The sequence below is a fragment of the Ambystoma mexicanum genome, chromosome 2q, assembly GCF_040938575.1.
Source record: "Ambystoma mexicanum isolate Mex_15411 chromosome 2q, UKY_AmexF1_1, whole genome shotgun sequence".
NCBI lineage: Eukaryota > Metazoa > Chordata > Amphibia > Caudata > Ambystomatidae > Ambystoma > Ambystoma mexicanum.
The window spans coordinates 1,071,370,384-1,071,389,029 of NC_090924.1; the positions used below are offsets into that span (position 1 = coordinate 1,071,370,384).

The 18,646-nt window shown below is 47.9% G+C and overlaps 1 protein-coding gene across 1 annotated transcript in view; it reads right to left on the reverse strand.

Annotated features, from left to right (window-relative positions):
* Positions 1-18,646, reverse strand: part of DUS3L (dihydrouridine synthase 3 like) — a 947,437-nt gene that overhangs the window by 479,344 nt on the left and 449,447 nt on the right. The window contains exon 6 of the mRNA XM_069648414.1: positions 14,857-15,009. Coding sequence (XP_069504515.1) covers positions 14,857-15,009 — 153 coding nt within the window. The remainder of the gene's footprint in view (positions 1-14,856; positions 15,010-18,646) is intronic.

Consider the following 18,646-nt stretch of genomic DNA (forward strand, 5'->3'; position numbering starts at 1 on the left):
TGCACAAGGTTGCAGACCAGTATGTAGTTTCAAAGGCTTTCTGGTCATCGACAGTTTCTAGAATGAGTGTTTGTATATCTATATCGGATATCTGCCCTGCCTAAGGCATACGTATGAGTAAATACAGGGAACAATGTTGGAAACGAGCTGGCCAGTTAAATGATATGTCAAAGGCAAGACTTCCAAACCTTTTCCTGTAAACTGTCCAATAGTGCTTCAATGTATGCTTGTAGGGTGAAGTGAATGGCTCGAGAGGGTATACCTAAAACCCAAACACAGCTGTCATTTTGTACTAAATGGCTGTATCCCCTCTTATTGAAGACTTGCAACGACAAACTATAGGGTGGGGCAAAAGCACCCAGCCAGAAAGAAAGCCAAACCTCATGTGAGAGGTCAGAAATGCGACATGGACACAAAGTAGTAATTTTCTCAATGTCTGACATTTTTATTAAAAGTAAAGAGGGGTGAGAAACACCCACCTGTCCCTATCCTAATGAGGCGGTTCCTACCCATTAAATAAAAACTAAAGAAAGATGACCTAGTGTCCAAATGTATCTGACCCTTACACTAATACATTTAACCAAAATGCACAAGGTGGATATATCGGACTTCAGTTCGACAAAACAGTGCCAACGTTCAAACTTATAGCTCTTACAAAGTACTCCTTGTGACCAGGGCTTCATTCTCTTCCCCTGGATCAATTCAGAAAAACCCTTGAACAAGTTCGATTTCAACAAAGTTCTGTTCAGCTCAACACAAAAATGTCTTCCATCCAATGTGTCCTTCCACTTGGGAAAGTAAATGTCTCTTTCACAAAACACATTTAAAAACCAAAGCAATTGTTTCCTCCACACAGTAGCATTCCCCAAATGCAAAGCAGATATTAACATATCACAATTATTCTTCCAATGGAAAGCTTTGCCAGGATAGCACAGCAACTATATTTTGTGATGCAACAGTTTATCAGGATGATAAAGTTAACTGATTCTTTCGACAAATATTTTTTTACCACAACCAAATTTCTTTAAAAGCAACTGTTTCTTTCCTGGTATACTCACCTGCCAGGGAGAACAAACTCCTACTACTACAATTAGCCTCTTCAGTTAGTGGCAATATTTGTTCCAAGGTTCTCCACACCAGTATCCCATGTGAGGAGGGATGAACAATGGTTGCCTATCTTTATAGTCTCTTGGCTGTTGTCAACTTGAGGAAATCTGTGACCCACTGTGCCATTTTATAAAGAATAATTGCACCTGCTTTTCCTTTTAAATCTGCTTGCTCTGTATTCAAAATTTAATTTTTATTTTTATTTATTTTATATATTTGTTACACGCCCAGACCCTCGGGTGTCACGGCGTGGTTATAAGACAGCTTACCAATTAGTAAAATTCAAAACATTACATTACATGATATACAGAATATACACAACAATATAAGACAACTTGGGAGTTAGCAAAATTCAAAACATTACATTCTGTGAGTTACAGAGTATTCGCAATTGCAGAGTAATCACAGTAGTATACAATGGACTAAATATTCACACCCATATAAGATGGACGGGGTCCTGTCGTTAGGCGCTAATATTGGTTGAATAACCATGTTTTTAACTGTTTCTTGAAGACCGTGAATGAGGGAGCTTTTTTGATGTTGATGGGTAGGGAGTTCCAGTGTTTGGGGGCTAAAGTGGTGAAACTGCTGCCCCCTGCTCTATTGGTTTTGAACCGGGGCGGGGTCCAGGAGGAGTTTGTCATTGGATCTAAGTAATCTCATGTCGGTTTTGGGATGCAGAGTATTATTGAGGTAGATAGGTCCTTTTTTGGTGAGGCATTTGTGGGTGATGCATAATGTTTTAAATATGATTCGGGCTTTGATAGGGAGCTAATGGGCATCTTTCCTGGTCTTGGATATATGGTCTGATTTTTTTAAGCCTAGGGCTGCCCTCAGGACTTTATTTTGCAATAGTTGCATTTTGGCTAGGTTAGTGTTGGAGGTACCCAGTAGTAATACATTGCAGTAGTCCAATTTCGATAGGACCAGAGCTCTGGCTAGGGTAAGACAATTTGCTGGGGTCAGAAATTGTCGGCTGAGCGCAATTAGTTTGGAGGTGTAGGCCGTTGAGGATGAAAGTACATTGATCTGTTTAGTCATAGTCAGGCTAGCATCGATGTAGACTCCCAGTGTTTTTACTTGATTCGATACTGGGATATTGGTACCGTCGATGTTGATAGTTGAATATTCTGGCTGGAGGGTTGCTATTTTGGCTGGGGATCCTACGATGAGGATTTCAGTCTTCTCGTTGTTAAGACAGACTGTTTAGTGCCATCCAATTTTGTATGATGACGTAGATTTTGTTGATTGTTAATGTATCCTGGTCATAGTTGCCTGTAAGAGGTATGAGGATCTGGGTGTCATCTGCAAAATTTGTGTATATGACACCCATATCGTCAAGAGCTGAGAACAGGAGCTTGGTATAAGCGTTGTAAAGTGTGGGAGAAAGACAGGAGCCTTGAGGTACTCCTATGGGGACTGAGATGGGGTTGGCTGCTTCTTTGCCTATGGACACTCTAGAGGTGCGGTCGGTTAAGAATGATTTCACCCAGGTAGTGGCTGCACTGGAGAAATTGAACTCCCGGGCAAGTGAGTTACAGAGTTTGTCATGGTCCACCAGGTCGAACGCGGCTGAGAGGTCCAACAGCAGGAGAATGCAGAGTGTCCCTGAATCTCTGATGGCATCCATCTGGATTTTGAGGTCCAAAAGAGCTGTTTCAGTGCTGTGATTGGGCCTGAATCCTGATTGCCTGGTACCAAGGAGCTGGTTAGATTCTAAGTGGGTTTGAATTTGGTTATAGGCTAGTTTGTCAATAATTTTAAGTAAAAATGGGACAGTGGTTATGGGGCGATAATTGGTTGCAATGGTGGGGTCTAGATTTGGTTTTTTTTAGAAGCGGGGTAACCCAGGCTTCTTTGATGCAGGTTGGGACTGTGTTGGAGTTGAAAGAGGCATTGACAAATTTAGTGATGAGGGGGGTCAGGGTGGGTGCACAGGCTTTGACTAGTTTGGCTGGGACAGTATCTCCTTTGCAGTTGGATGCTTTTAGTTTGGATATAGTGTCCAATACGAGTTTGTGGGTGACTGGTGTGAACTGAAAGGGGGGTTTGGAATTGTCATTGGCTGGGGTGCGCGGGGTAGGGGTGGGGGAGTTCTTAGTTGCTAGGAGTAGTTTTTTGGAGTTGATTTTATTTTGCAGTATGGTAATTTTGGAAGCAAGAACATCTTGTATGGTGGTACACCATTCTTTGCTTGTGTTAGTAGGTGTGTCGCACGGAAGTGGATTTTCAAGTTCTCCAAGGATAGAGAAGAGCTCTTTAGAGTCTGATGCTGCATTGCTAATGCGAACATTGTAAGTGTTAGCTTTATGGGTGATGATAGCTGATTTATAGAGGGTATTGGTGTCTTTGAATGCTTTGGCTGAGTCCGGGGAAGGATGTTTGTTGTGGGCATGCTCGAGGGAGCGTTTTTTCCTTCTAAGGGCGATTATTTCCTCGTTGAACCAGAAGTTAGATTTTTTATTGATGCGTTTTAATTTGGATGTGATCGGAGCTATGGTGTCAATCGCTGTGGAGAGGCATTTGTGGTAGTACTCAGCGATGGCGGTTGGGTCATTGCTGTGGATTGAGTGGGTATCTAGCAGTTTGTTCAGGGTGGGGTCGAGGTTTTCAGCTGTGAGCTTTTTAGGGTTTCTGCTTTCGATGGTATCCATGATTATATTCTTGGGTATGCAGGAGTCGTCACTTGTGATTGTGAATTCTATGCAGTGGTGGTCTGTCCAGCTGAGTGGGGTAATCGGGCCTACAGTGATATTGGTATTGAGGGTGAGGATCCAATCAAGAGTTCTGCCTTTGGAATGGGTAGGGGCATTGACGTGTTGACAGAAATTCATGTCATTTAGTGCCAGGAGAAGGGCGGTTGATTTAGTATCTTGGTTGTCATTAAAACCGAGAATCAAGTCGCCAATGATGATACATTTCGTTTTGGGTTTAAGGAAGGGCGCTAGTATTAGTGGGATGTCTGTTTCTGGGTGGCTGTTTGTGCTAGGAGATCTATATATGACCACTATATTAATTGTGGTTTTTTCATTCAACGTGAGTTTGGCGAGCAATAGTTCGTACCCTGCGATAATTTCACTGGAGCTTGATCTTAATTTTATGGTATTTTTTGCAATGATGGCAACACCGCCTCCTGGAGTGGTGGTTCTATCAGATCTGAGAATGGTGTAGTCTGGTGGGATGGCCAATGCTAGCAGGGGACCTGAGGCTTGGTGAAGCCAGGTTTCTGTGATGACTAACAGATCTAGGTCAAGTTCGGTGATGAGGTCATGAATTTCAATGGCGTGGGCTCCAAGGGAGCGGGCGTTGATGAGTGCATTTTTGAGGCTAATGGGACGGTTGGGTTCCTTAGTGGGAGTATTTTTAGTTAGTGGGCAGCTTAGTGGAGTCGTTTTGGTTGCTGAAGGCTGGCTATGTTTAATATTGGTTGTAAGGGCCGTGGGTTTGGGTGAACTGGGTGGCTGGGCCCTGGTGGTGGGGTAGTGGTGTGGAAACCTTGTGCGTACTCTTAGTCGGGCTGTTCTCTCATGTCCTAGGATAGGGTGTGTTTTACCATTACTTGATGGATTGGGGGGTGCATGTGGATCGTTGGTGAAGGCTGGGATGGGATAGTGTTCCTTACTAGTTGTGTGGGGGACCTTAGGGCTAGGGGTGAGAGTGGAGGAGGATGGGAAGGGAGGTGTGGTGGGGAGGAAGGGGTTAGGACAGGGGATGGGATGGTGTCTAGGGCAGGCTAGTTTGGTAAGCCCATTACTAAGGGCGAAGAAGTGGTTGCCAGTACATGGGGTGTCCGCTTGGACAAGGCTGAAGGGGAACATGATGCACACGATCCAACTTATCATAGCTGGGGATGTGGGGGTGGGGTGTACTGAGGTTAGGCTCACTTTGTTTACACCAATTAGGCTTGATACAGTAGTCGAGAATAAGGTAGTAGTGGGCTAACAAACGTAATCTTTAGAGGGACACATGCTAGGTTAAGTGTCGTTAAAGCACATGGGACAGCATTGGACTAGAAACGGTGATCCTAGGTAGGGCACAGGCTAGGCTAGATATCAATGATACACATGCGACAACTATAGGCTAGGTGTTTGACTATAAGGCACAACACAATCAGAATGGTCTGTTAATGACCAAAGGGCACGCCACAAACAAATGTGTCTGTTAATGACCATAAGGCACAACACAATCAAAGTGGTCTGTTATCGACCATAAGGCACAACACAATCAGAATGGTCTGTTAATGACCATAGGGCACGGCACAGTCAAATGTGGTCTGTTAATGACCATAAGGCACAGCACAATCAAATGTGGTCTGTTAATGACCATAAGGCACAACACAATCAAAGTGGTCTGTTAATGACCATAGGGCACAACACAATCAAATCTAGTCTGTTAATGGCTGTGAGACACACTAGGGGGCAATCAAAGAGTCATAGGTGGCATAGAGCAGCTATAATGTGCAATCAGGCGGGCAAATGTGGCCTGTGACTATTGGGCATAATTTTTGGGGTTAAGGGTATGCAGCATTTATACTTTCTCTCCCCCGCGGTAAGGCACTATTAGTGGCGCGGAGGCTGAAAGCAGGTATAGTACATCAGGTATAATACACTGGGCTGAAGTAAAGGTGATACGAACAATTGTAATGAGGAGGACGATTGCAATCGGGACAATTGGGACTCGAGGTAATACAAATGTGCACATGTACTTACAGTAGCTCGCACAATACACGTAGTTACTCAATAAGTTGTTCAGTCCGACCTGCTGCAGAGTGGTGATTCAGGTTAGTTGGAGAAGTAGTCTGTAGATGAGAGTCCGTTAGCAGGTGCCGCGGGTAGCCAGAGTAATTTGTCAGGGCGGCAACGGGGGTGGCCATGCTGCGCTCCCATGCGCGAACAGGCAGCAAACCGGTGCCTGCCTTGATTCAGTGTGCCTTGAGTGAGGTGGGCCGGCTTCGCCTGCCGGCGCCCAATCACGATGTTGAGGGCAGAGGGCAGCCAATCCGGGGGTGGCAGTGGCTGTGATGAGCCAGGTCAGGCTCTGGAGGCAGGCAACAAAGGGTGGGCGGCCGTCTTAGAGTGAGCTGGTACCTCGTGCATCTTAATGGAGATTCGAGTAGGTAGGTGCACGAAGTGGCACAGGCAGCCGTATTTCGGCTACACAGCCTATTCTACTATCTTCATTTGGCGCAGCATGAATTGTGGTGACCTCATTGCTCGAAGGGACGATTCTGCACGGAAGTGTGCGGCGAGCATGACAAATGCAGATGGGGGGGCGCTGGACAGCTGGGCTGGTGTCCTGAGCCCACTGCTCCTGAGGGGCTAGTCCTGGGCGAGGAGCTCCTGCTCCTTGGCTGGCGGAGATAGATTGATTCACAGGCAGCAAACAGGTGCCTGCCTTGATTCAGTGTGCCTTGAGTGAGGTGGGCCGGCTTCGCCTGCCGGCGCCCAATCACGATGTTAAGGGCAGAGGGCAGCAATATTCTGGTATTAGCAAACCTTCTGCTTGGAGCACCCCAGGGTTACCTTTTCCTGCAGGCCAACTCAGAGGCTTCTTTCCACGTCACTCCTAGCTGCTGCAACGGAACCTCTGTGGGCCGACAATCCCATTGACAGCTCTCCTGTACCTGCCTCCACCAGCATAGCCCTTCTCTGGAGCTCAGCTGGGTCTGTGTCGTCCAGCACCTCTGAACGACTTGCATTGGGTTGAGAGCATGTCTCCAATACAGCTGGGCTTCTCTCCCTACTGCTCACCACAACTCTGCTTCCTGCTGCACATACTCTGCAAAACCGCACACCTTCACTTCCAGCTTCTGCTGCTGTTTGCACTCCTGATTCAGCTCCAACCGCTTTGGTCTTCCTGACTGCTTCTGCTACTCCTTCCCCTAGATGTGACACATTCTCAGGTTTAAACGTCCCGCTCAGGTGCCTTGACTTCCAACAACTAGACCGCACATTCCTATTGGTAGCACCTTTGACCCTCATTAACTCTGTCTCTCTTCCTCATCCTAGTACCACAGGCATTATGGATCTTAAAGTCCATAGTGGTTATGGCTCCTTCATGTCTGCTTAGTTCGGATTAATTTATGTACTGGATGTAATCAGAGCTTGCAAATTGTTATGTGAAGGATTTGTGATATAGTATTGGAGTTAGGAATTTTACCTAAGACAGAATTACGATAGAGAATGTCACATGTGATTCATGAATTCCCAAAGTACAAAACCTATTCTGTCTAGGGGACTTTTCATAGAATGTTCTCTGGATTTTCTCATGGGAGCGAATTGTGCAGTGAAGGCATTAGAGATTTAGGAAATATAGGATTCTCATCCTCATAAAATGAAGACCGCGTCCCCTCCCAAGGGAGCCACCACTTCCCCCTGACAACCATCTCCTCCCATCTGATCCTCCCCCCTGATGCCACCCCCAAGGTAAGGATTACGTAGCGGCTGCCTTCCTCTGGCCACATGGGAGGAGATTTTAGGCTGGGTTTCAGTGATGACTGCACAGGATTCATCTCATTCCCTTAAAGGTAGGTAGCATGGCAGCGCAATCAGGCATAACTCTCAGGAAGAGGTAGCAGCTGACACGTATTCACAGAGCAATACACCACACGGATATACTGAAAAATATATACATTAAGCTACACATTTTAAAATTTATCAGTTTAAATAGGCATATAAAAACAGTTTGTGTCTTTGAAGACTCCTCAGCGCTATACTTGAATGTGGGATTACTATCAAGGAGAGGCAACACAACCTAGTGACAGGGGGAGGGGCGGGAACCAGACATTTACAGTTAAAAAATAGGTGGTGCGGAGGCCACCAGGGGGGTACACAGAACACAGTGTCACGGGATGACTCCCTGAAAAGAGAGACATAGGAAACCCAGGAAGGGTTTCGGGTGGTTGTGCCGAAGTAAGGTGGACAGATCAGTACACACACAGCTGAAAGTAATGAGAACGAAGAGTAGTCAAGTGTAGCAAGGAATAAGGTGCTGCAGAATGGATTCCCTCTAGAGGTGTATGCAGATATAGAAAAAGAGTATTCCACGGACCTTAGGAAAAACTCTAGCCTTCTGCACAGTTTGCTATAACAGAGACCCACACTGTTTGCTCATGGCTTGGAACAGCAGCTATGGGTGTCTGTAACATAGAAACGAGACAAGGGAAGGGGCAGAGGTTGCCCGATGGAAACCAACAGACAAGCTCTGTACAAAAGGGTCTACAAACAGTACAATAGAAGATACTTACAGACAAATCCAGCAAAAGGAATTTGATAGCAAACTAGCAGAAGGGAAAGTCGTGTAACAGGATTGGATAGCAGAGGACAGTAAGGAACAAGGTTGAGAGCTCAGAGGAGCAGGAAAGCAATGAGCAAGCCCACAGGAGCAGGGCTGTAAGGTAGAGAGCCTAGAAGGAAAGGGCTTAGGGCAACGGAGTAAAGCAGGCTGCACGGCAAGGAGCCCAGAAGGGCCGGGCAGCAAGGAGTGAGCCCCGAGGGGCAGGGCCGCTGACCGTAGAAGGTTGCAGAGGACTGTAGAGGGCTGCTAGGCTGAGAACCCAGCAGACAAAGGCTGTAGGTAACCAGCAGCGGAGCGTGATCGACTGCAAGGTAGGAAGCCCCGAGGACAAGGGCTGTTGGCAGCGGAGAGAAGCGGGCTGCGCGTCAAGGAGCCAGAAGGACCGGCAGCAAGGAGTAAGCCCAGAGGAGCAGGGCCGCTGACTGTAGAAGGCTGCAGAGGACTGTAAGCTGCAAGGTAGGAAGCCCAGAGGACAAGGGCTGTAGGCAGCCGGAGTGAGGCAGGCTGCAAAGCAGGGAGCCCAGAGGACAAGGGCTGTAGTCAGCCGGAGTGAGTCAGGCTGCAGGGAAGGAGCCTGGAAGACCAGGGCGGAAGGTAGCAGCTGAGCGAGATCGGCTGCAAGGCAGAAACCCAGAAAGGCACAGGCGGAGGCTGGAAAGCAGCAGAGTGTGATCGGCTGCAAAGCAGGGAGCCCGGCAGGGCAAGGGCGGAGGCTGGAAAGCAGCAGAGCGTGATCAGCTGCAATGTAGAGAGCCCGGCAGGGCACTGGATCCAAAGCCGGAGTAAGGAGGAACCGCATACAAGATCCGAAGCTCGAAGCAAAAGATCAAAAGAGGTGCCAGAAAGACTCCTAATGCAAGAGACTGAGCTCCTGCAGGCAGCAGCTTTTATACCGCCCAGCCCAGCACAGAGGCAGGCTAATTGGTCGCACCTGGATCCACACACCTGCAGACAATCGGCCTCCTCCCTCTCTGTTCCTGAGCGGGTGGAAGCAGAGCAGATCCCTAGGGCTTCTGGGGATTGTAGTTCCGAAGATGGCGAATAGGAATGGCCAGGAAAAGATGGTTATAGCCAAGTGCATTGTGTTAAGTGTAGTTTGTTGGGAAAAATAGAAAAGCACCAAAGTCTCGCAAATGGAAAATAAAGTCCATATTGATCGTAAATGTATGCGCCCATGGTGCAGGCATGACACACGGTCCCCTAGCTGTGTGATCACGGCACGTGAGGTCCGGAAAGGGACCCGGAAAGTGACCCGAGCATCCACTTCCAGAACCCCCCAACCCCTGTGGTGGCCTGCTTGGAGAACAGGCACTGTGAGGTCCCCCAGGACTCTGGGCTACAACAACTGGCACGATCAGTGCCGTAGGAGGAGGAGTTGTGGCTGGCTGCCTTGACAGCGGGAAAGTGAACCAGCGCACAGAGGAGAGCTGCAGAGGAGCAATGTGAGGGGCCCTCTACGGCCCGGAGGAGAGAGCCCCGTGCAGAAGACACCACGAGCTCCAAGTGGGCAGACCCCACCTGGAGACGCAAGTAGACTGCCCCCTGCTCACTTGCTACCCTGCGAGTTGCAGCCAGCGGTCCCTCCCCCACAGAGCGTTAAAGGAGCTAGCACTCTCCTCCCGGCTACTTCAGAGGCCTAGAGCCTTTCTCACCGAGGCCCCAGAACAACCAGGGGCAGAACGGGAAGGGACCCTGCAGGACATACATGTGGCCATGCCCCCTGGAGAGGGGCAGCCACCAGCACAGGCCTGAGGCCTAGGACTCAGGAACTAAAGTACACTGGCAAACAGGGAGGTGTGGGCCCCCGATACTGGGGCGTGTGCCGGACCCCTGGAGACAGTGGGTAGTAAGGAGCTCTTTGCTCCACAGTGAGCAGAGGGACCCGCCATAGGGGCCCTGGGGTGCCAGAACGAAAGGGAACAACAAAGGATGAGAGTGGTCCCTGGCGCGCTGGAGGAGGACCGGATAGCCCTCCGAGCACCCAGGGCAACCCTCCCTTCACCACGGACTGGGGGAAGTACAAAGGCCCAAGAAGGAACAGGCCTCCGTGACCAAGGCGTGTCGCCTTCTGAGGAGAGCGGCCCAACGTGAACAACCACAACCCAGCTGCGGATACCTCTCCCTATCGGTGCAGGGTGCAAATATCTCCCTTGGGGGGCGCAGGGGTCCTGCATACCCGGGACGGACTAGAAAGGCCCCAGGGACTTATCCTCATAGTAGACTCCCCATACAAGCACGCCTTGCAGGTGGTGATGTCGCATGGACTGGACTCTGAAGCTCGCAGGCTACAACTACACCCTGAGGACTGACCCAAGGACAGAGGACCACAGAGAGACCATGGCGGGGAAAGAGGAAAACTCAATGGCAATGAAGGAGGATGAGAACATACATAGGCGGAAAGGTGGATAAGATCACCCAGAGGATTGACAAGGTAGCGGACCCATGAAAAGAGTGACAGTGGCTGCCTTTGCCTCCACCTACTCTCCGCCTTCTACTCCTGCGGCTAACTCCCACCATGACACAGGCCTCGTCAACATTAATCTATCTCTCTATCTCCAACACCCTTGACACACTTGCCCCGGTCATGAGGGTCCGACTGAATACTTCCAAAAAGTGCAATTCTTGGTACGACTCTGATCTGGCTGCCCTCAAACCCAAGTGTAGGGCAGCTGAGCAGAAATGGAATGCATCTGGCGGACCCTCTCACAAACTGGCCTGCCGCCTCAATTAAAGGCAATATCGACTGCATCTCTGCCGCATCAAATAACATGGCCGAACATTTCAAAGTCTGTAAGGAACTGGCCAAACCTGCAGCAGCCTCCTCTACTATCACACCCACCCAGTACCTCTGCTCGGCCCTGGCCTCCCACATTACTTTAAAAACCCATGACATACTTTCCTCTCTCACTCTCAGACCACATCCTATACCAACACCTCTGGAGCCTCCTTTGGCCGCTCCATCACTTCTCTCTCTCTCTCTCTCTCTCTCTCTCTCTCTCTCTCTCTCTCTCTCTCTCTCTCTCTCTCTCTCACACCAGATGAGGTCACCAGACCAGTCCGGTCTATGAAGGCCTCATCCAAACTGGTGGACCCCTACCCTTCCAAAACCATTAAGGACAACATTGACTCTCTCGCTCCAGCCCTGGCTGACCTCTGCAATCTCTCCTTCGCCACTGGAGTTTTCCCAACCTCTCTCAAGCACTCCTTGTGCACCCTCTGCTTCAGAAACCCTCGGTCGACCCCTCCATTCTGGCAAACTACCGCCCCCAACTCCATCACTCCTTTCCTGAGCAAACTCCTGGAGAAGTTGGCCATCTCTCAGCTCACCCTCCACACTGAATCTGTTGGTTGCTTCCACTACCACCAGTCTGGCGTTCGAGCATCCAGAGGCACGGAAACTACTCTCCTGATCTCCCGTGAAGACCTGCTCAAATCTTTACACCAACACTCTGTCCTAATTCTTCTTGAACTCTCCTCTGCCTTTGACCCGGCAAACCACAACATCCTGATTGCAGGTCTCTGACACCCTGGGAATCACAGGTCAGGCTCTGGCATGGTTAGCCTCCTTTCGCTCCGACCGCCCATCTCAGGGTGAACTTGGGTCCTTTCTCTCTACTATCACTCTTTCAACCTGCAACGTCCCCCAGGGTTCTAACCTATCCCCCTGGTTCTTCAATGTTTACATGGCTGCCCTGGCACGTGTGATTATCAGCTTCACCTCTAACTTCCAGTATTATGCGGATGACACGCAACTCTCCTTCAAGCTACCCTCAACCACTGCATCTACCTTGCTCTTATCTGACTGACTGTTAGCAATTCAGTGGTGGTGTGCTGCAAACGACCTCTGCCTCAACCGGGTGCACTTGATCTTCCCCGTCCCTGTAATCCTCTGTGCACTTGCCCAATCTGCACGCACTGCACCGAAGATAGTCAGTCTGTTCTCCCTTGTCCTCAAATCTTGTACTGTAAAAACTACAGAATTAGCTGTCTCCCAAACTGTTAAATGTATTTTTACACGCTTACTCTGCCTGTGCAGACTATTATCGTCTCAGAATTTCAAGGGCTCTGAATGACTTTTTCCCCCCATGTTCCCACCTTCCTTGAGCGCTTTGAAACACTTGCTTGTGTATAGGCGCTATATAAATAAACAATACCATACCTCAACGCCATAAAAACTGAGATCGTTCGCATTGTGATTCCTGCTCCCGCTTTCGTACTCACTCTGGCTGGCCTCCCTCGGCCTTGCGCCCGCACCCACTTGCGTGGCAAAAAACCTTGGGGTAATCTTAGGCTCCACTCACATCTCGGACATCCCTAAAAAGTCCTACTACCAGCTGCACCTCCTTAGGAGTAATCTTCCTTTTCTCACCTTCCCCCAGAGGCTCACTGTTCCAAAGGACTGGTTCTCTCAAGAATGGACTACTGCAACAGCCTCTTTCCCAACCTCCCTGGCTCTGCTCTGCACCCTCTGCAACTCATCCAGAACAGAACCGCAAGACTTATCGTTGGTCTCAAGCCCTGGAACCGCATCTCTCCGGTGCTGAAATCCCTCCACTGGCTCCCATGTCTGCAAGATCAAGTTTAAAACCCTCTGCATTGTAGAGGCTTTCTGGGGCCTGGAACCCACCCATCTGCATCAATGCCTTCCCAAATACAGTCCCTACCGAGTCCTGCGCTCATCTACCTCCAACCTTCTGCGAGTAAGCCGGTTCTCCAAGCCAAGATTTGGAGGGAGATCTTTATCCTCAGCAGGGGCCTCCCTCTAGAACAGCCTCCCTGCCACCCTCCATCTTGAGCCTGATCTCCAAGTTCGGAAACTCCTCAGGAAACTTCTCCTCTCCTCTTCCTTCTCTCTCCCTCTGCCCTGCTAAACTCTCTCTCCCCTTCCACACAGCATGCCAACTGGTCGCCGGGCATACCTCAGTCTCTCACCGGTCCCTGGCTTCCTCACCAGTCCTCCAGCACTTGCCCCAGGGCCTGCACTTGCTCCTTTGCTACTGCACTTGGTCAATGACCCATGAGAATGACTTCTCTCAGCACTTACCAGTTTTCGGATTAACCGGCCGGACTGGTTCTCCCCCTTACCCCCCCTGCACTTACCGCCCCCTCTCCTCTCCTGTACCAGCTTGCACTTAAACAATCTGAATGTACCATGCCTGAAGATAGTCTACCATTTCTTCCCTGTATCCCCTCCTGCATGGTTGCGCCCTATGCTCTTGGAAAAGCTGCAGAATAGTTGTCAGACCTATTTGCTTCCATCTATCCTATTAAATGTATTTATGCACTTACTCTGCCTTGGCAGACTTGTATCGTTCAGAAATTCAAGGGCTCTGAATGACTTTCTCCCCTTGCCCCCCCCTTGAGCGCTTTGAAACAATTGTCTTGTGTATAGGCGCTATACAAATCAACACTACCATTACATTACCAATGCAACGTGCACAGCAAAGTTGTGTATGCTTTTAGGGCATCTCTGACTATATATCTGTACTGAAAAAAAAAATTCATAAATAATTGTTATTAATAGTCACACCACACGGTTATAGAAGGTGCAGGAATGTGTATCCCTAACGACAATATGCTGGTCTACATTGTGTGTTCTCATTGCAACTAAAATCAATTTATCAAAAAGGAAGCTGTATAAATGCTAGTACTATATCTCATTCTTATTTTCATTATATGATTAAGAAAATTCAAGAATGTTGTACATATTGTAGGTACACGTCAACTATAAGAGTAATCCTGTGTACATCAATCTCTGTTTTACCAGAAGAGAAGGAAGTCGCATTGGGCTAACAAAGTTAAAACTCAGTTGGCGGTTTTTTGGACATCAAAAGTAAGAAAAAAATTATTTGTTCACAAAGAAGAACAGTATTTTATTGCAACATTCAACACATTATTTTACACATGTATTCAAGTTTCAATTATTGTTACGAGGAATAAAAGACATTGCTTGCAAACAAAAGCCTTTTGTCCACAAATGACTTATTCCTTTAATCTAGTATGATAGTGGCTTGTTTTGTTCCTCCCCTCCCTTTCTGCACCGCTCTCCCTCACCTTTTGTTTTTCTCTGGCTCTACCAGAAATGTCAACAGGCCTAATACGGTAGTCACCTGTCTGTTTCTATTTCCTTCCCACTCTCCCCCTCCCTCACTTATCTATGTCTTAGCTCTTAAACTATCTGAAATGTCGTCAGGCCGAGTATGATAGTTAATTTCACATCCTTACTGCTCATGGCCTGTAAGAATGTCATTGTATTTTTCCTTGTTCCCTCCCTTGTCTTGAAGCGCTATGAAACATTTTGTATAGGCGCTATATAAACTATCATATCATATATCAATCTAATTATCCAATCGGCTTAGTTGAAATAACAGTGATTTTTACCCAAAACTTCGATACACTTTGAAATAAAGCCCCTCCTAAAAATGATCTGATGCAAATAAAATAATGACTAACCTGAACACCAAAGATGTCTTCAGTATGATGTCGTTTCATAAGGGCCCATTCCGATGTCTGGCCCTGAAGCAGTTTTGAACACATAGCCATTTCACCACAGGTAATATCAGCTCCAAAACGTTTGCATATTCTTCTAAACGGCAGATTCCCACACTGAAAATGGTAAGACCAAAAACGGGAATGTGGTTATTCATAATCAAAAGGTATAATCACCAGGTAGCTATGGAAACATTGTTAAATAGGGAATGCATACCATTAAAAAGTACATATAAAGGTAATCTAAGTCATCCATCACAGGGTATATTCTTTATAGCCACTAAAGGGAATATCTAAACAAATGAACGGAATGCACATTTTTTTCACAAGAGAAATGTCTTTCATCTCTATAAAAGTGTCTTTATTAGAATGTTTCTGCTTTTATTGTCTGTGCATAACAAAGAGAAAATGTGAAATAGAATATATTAGGGCAGTATTCCATTTTGGAGGCCTTACTTTGTGATCCTACACTTTATTTTCCCCCCTTTCGTTTTCTAGGATCTCAGATTTATTTGTATTGTCCGTCGGACCTCTACTGATGTCCCCCTGCCACTACTACCCCTTTAACCATATTGACATTGTCCGATGGTAGCCCATAGGGCTCCTATAATAAGGGTGATGTTTAAGCACCCTCTTTTGCCCTAGAGTGATTATATCATCCTACAATATTTTGTGGAGTAGGATGGTGCTATTTGTAATTTGCCGTCAAATTTGCCACATTAATAGTCAAATGTACCTTTACCGTGGACATTGCAGTACTATTTGTTTGTTCTTCTCTACCATTTTGTCTTGTGCCGTCCCTTTGGTGAAACCACGAGGTAGGCCTAAAATGGCTGCGGAGCAAACAAGGGTTCAATCTGAGCCCAGTCCTGCACACACTGGATTGTTTTGGATGGTTGAAATGGGACCCTTGCCATAGGCAGGCCAAAACACAAACTTTGTGGGTGGCCCTGACTGGATGTTTGTAGGGCCATCCTGATTAGCAAGTCGCTAAACCCTTTGTGTGACCTTTGGAGGGCTTGTCTAGGCCAGCCAATGAGTGAATGGGTATATCTAGGGGAGAGCCAGTAGCTTCCTCAAGTCTGATTGGATTTTCTATATGCATTTGCCTGCTTCCTGGAAAATATTTGCCACGGTTAGAAAAAAAGGAAGCTGTATAAATGCATTTTGCTTTTCATTTTGCTGCTTTCTCTCCATAGACATCAATGGGATACCCTACTTTTTGCAGTCCTGTTGAAATGTTCCTGACATTTGGAGGAAAGTGAAATATTTCTGCTCCAATTACATTGCTAAGCTCATCGATTTAGTGGGCACTGATCAGTCCCTATGGCACACACATCACCTTGTGTAGTCCCATAGGGACATGGTTTCCCTGCAAACTTGTTTTTGGTAACTTTATGGTTACTTGCATGATGTGTCCAGGTTGGGCTAGTGGCAGCGGATACTCTTGGAGTGCTTTCTTTTGTATAGTTCTGTGGGCTTTTCCATTTTACCACTTAATGCCAATACAAGTACCATATACTCTAAGATTGCAGTGCCACGAGATTTCTACATGTCCTCTGGCCATCTTGCATTTTCACCTTCCTTCCCTGGAGTGGCCCGATTTTACATCTATAGCAAGCCCTTTCCCAGGGAAAACTCCAACTTTCATGCGCAAAGAAGCAGTCTGTGTGTGTGTGGCCGGCCAGGTCTGTCTGGACCCAGTACACATGTAAGGCAGGTGTCTGTTGCTGGGCAGATGCAGTGGCCAGAGGCTGTCCAGTATTGCAAAGGCCCTGCCAGTTTGACTGGTGCAGATCCTTACCTTTGATGGACTGTGGGAAACTCCCGCACGATTCATGGATAAATGGGGGACTCCTGCAGCTGTTCTTCACACCATGATCAGAACCAAAACCCTTATGAAGGAGAGCAGCCCGCTGAAGACTCAAAACGTGAAGATCGCCAGCAGCCCTTTCTTCACTTGACTGGCAAAGCCTTGTGTTTCTGAAGATCTCCAGAGGACCTTCATCAGTGCTTTAACCACTGGACCGATGGCAACAACTAGCCCCAACCTCTACTCAATGATCCAGCTGCTGAAAGCACTCAGAACAGCCTCGGGAAACCCTCCTCTGGGCTAGAAGATGTCATCCTGGACTACTTCACTGCAATTGTTGCCATATCGAGTTGAGCATTGGGACTCGTCAGATCCTGAGCTCATGGCACAAGAAGCCTTTCCCTCAAGCTGCAGCTCTCCATCAGGAAGAGGGGCATTGCAGGACCAGTTGCTTTGTTTCCACCACAATGGTCGGATTTGTGTTTTCTATAAGTGCCCATCACTTCTTGCCACCTGCATCACATCCTTGGAATCCTCTGAGGTCATCATCAGAGTGGTGGTCCCGAGGTCCGTACACCCTGGGTGTCCACCTGTCTAGAATCCCAAATCCAGTCCAACAGAACACAGAACCGCAAACTAGCCAGGCCCAAGAACCCGATGCCTGAAGTGACCTCTGCACACGGGAACCGTGGGCTTTCTCCAATGGATGCTAAGCACGCATCCAGAAGGCCCAGCCATTTCAGGAACTCCTAAAATGGTCCCGAGTGTATAGGACTACAAGGGGTGAAACATGACTGTTTTGCACCTCCCCCTCCCATCTCCACAGGGTTGTATGGGAGTAACCCCCTAGCAATCTCTCTCCTTTGCCTAGACTTCAACAGTGGTGTTCTAGCCTGGTATCCTCCCCTGGGTATCCCCTATGGCGGTTGAATTGCGAGAGGGTCTGTTCAAGACTTTCCTCTTGTTTATACTGAACTTTGAAACACTTGCAGCTACTTGTTGACTCAGGCTAACGTTTGTTCAATCTTCATAAGAGCGTCTCCTACCCTCCTGAAAAGACATGTATTGGGACCTGTAACTCTTAAGGACACTTAAGAGTTGAAGAATCCAACGTTGAAGACCTCTTCAGGACACATCGCAGGAAAGAGGAAGGAGAGTTCCAGAAACAATCACCATTTGCAGGCGACGACCAGCATACTTCGTCACGGTTGCAGATGCTGCTCTCGGACAGGTTCCCTTGAAGATAGGAAGCTGGAATTCAGAAAGAAGGTGACTTGTGGCACAGGCTGGCAACCAGAAACGTTCTAGGCTTGAAAAGGCAATTGCAATGGTTATGGTGAGGTAACCCACCAGAGAGGGGGGCAGTCCACCAGGCAGCCCAGGGACACTTCCAAAGGCTCTGAAGGGCTGGATCCTCTAAATGTCATTGAGACTTGTTGGTCCCCCTAGTCCAAGGGCTGAAGCACCACAGAGGGTCTTCAGAGATCCCATCGAGGAGCAGGGTTTCGCCAGGCTGGACACTAAATGGGATGCTGGTTCACTCCTTTTTTTTGGGTCATCAACGGTCTGCTCTTCTTTGAGCAATTCTTGCCTCAAACATAGATTGCTAGACTAGCAGCAGGAGTCATCCTTTTATCAAAAATCTGAGATTGAAGCAAGTCGAAGCCCACCAAAGGTAAGGTTCTGCACCATTCAAACAGCCAATAGTTGTTCAAACAGGGACAACCACTGGATTCATATCCACCCCAGTAGCAGACTTTCTGGAACCAGTGAAGTGGACTGGGACTAGACAGTACCAGCTCCCTTCCTGAGCCACACACATGCAAAGGATCACTAGCCCGCAAAAGCAGCAGCTTTCCTGGAAAAGTGCCTGACCTTATAAGGACTTCCCTGACCTGAGAAGGCAGGAAGAAGGGCAAAATACAATATGGCCAAAGAACA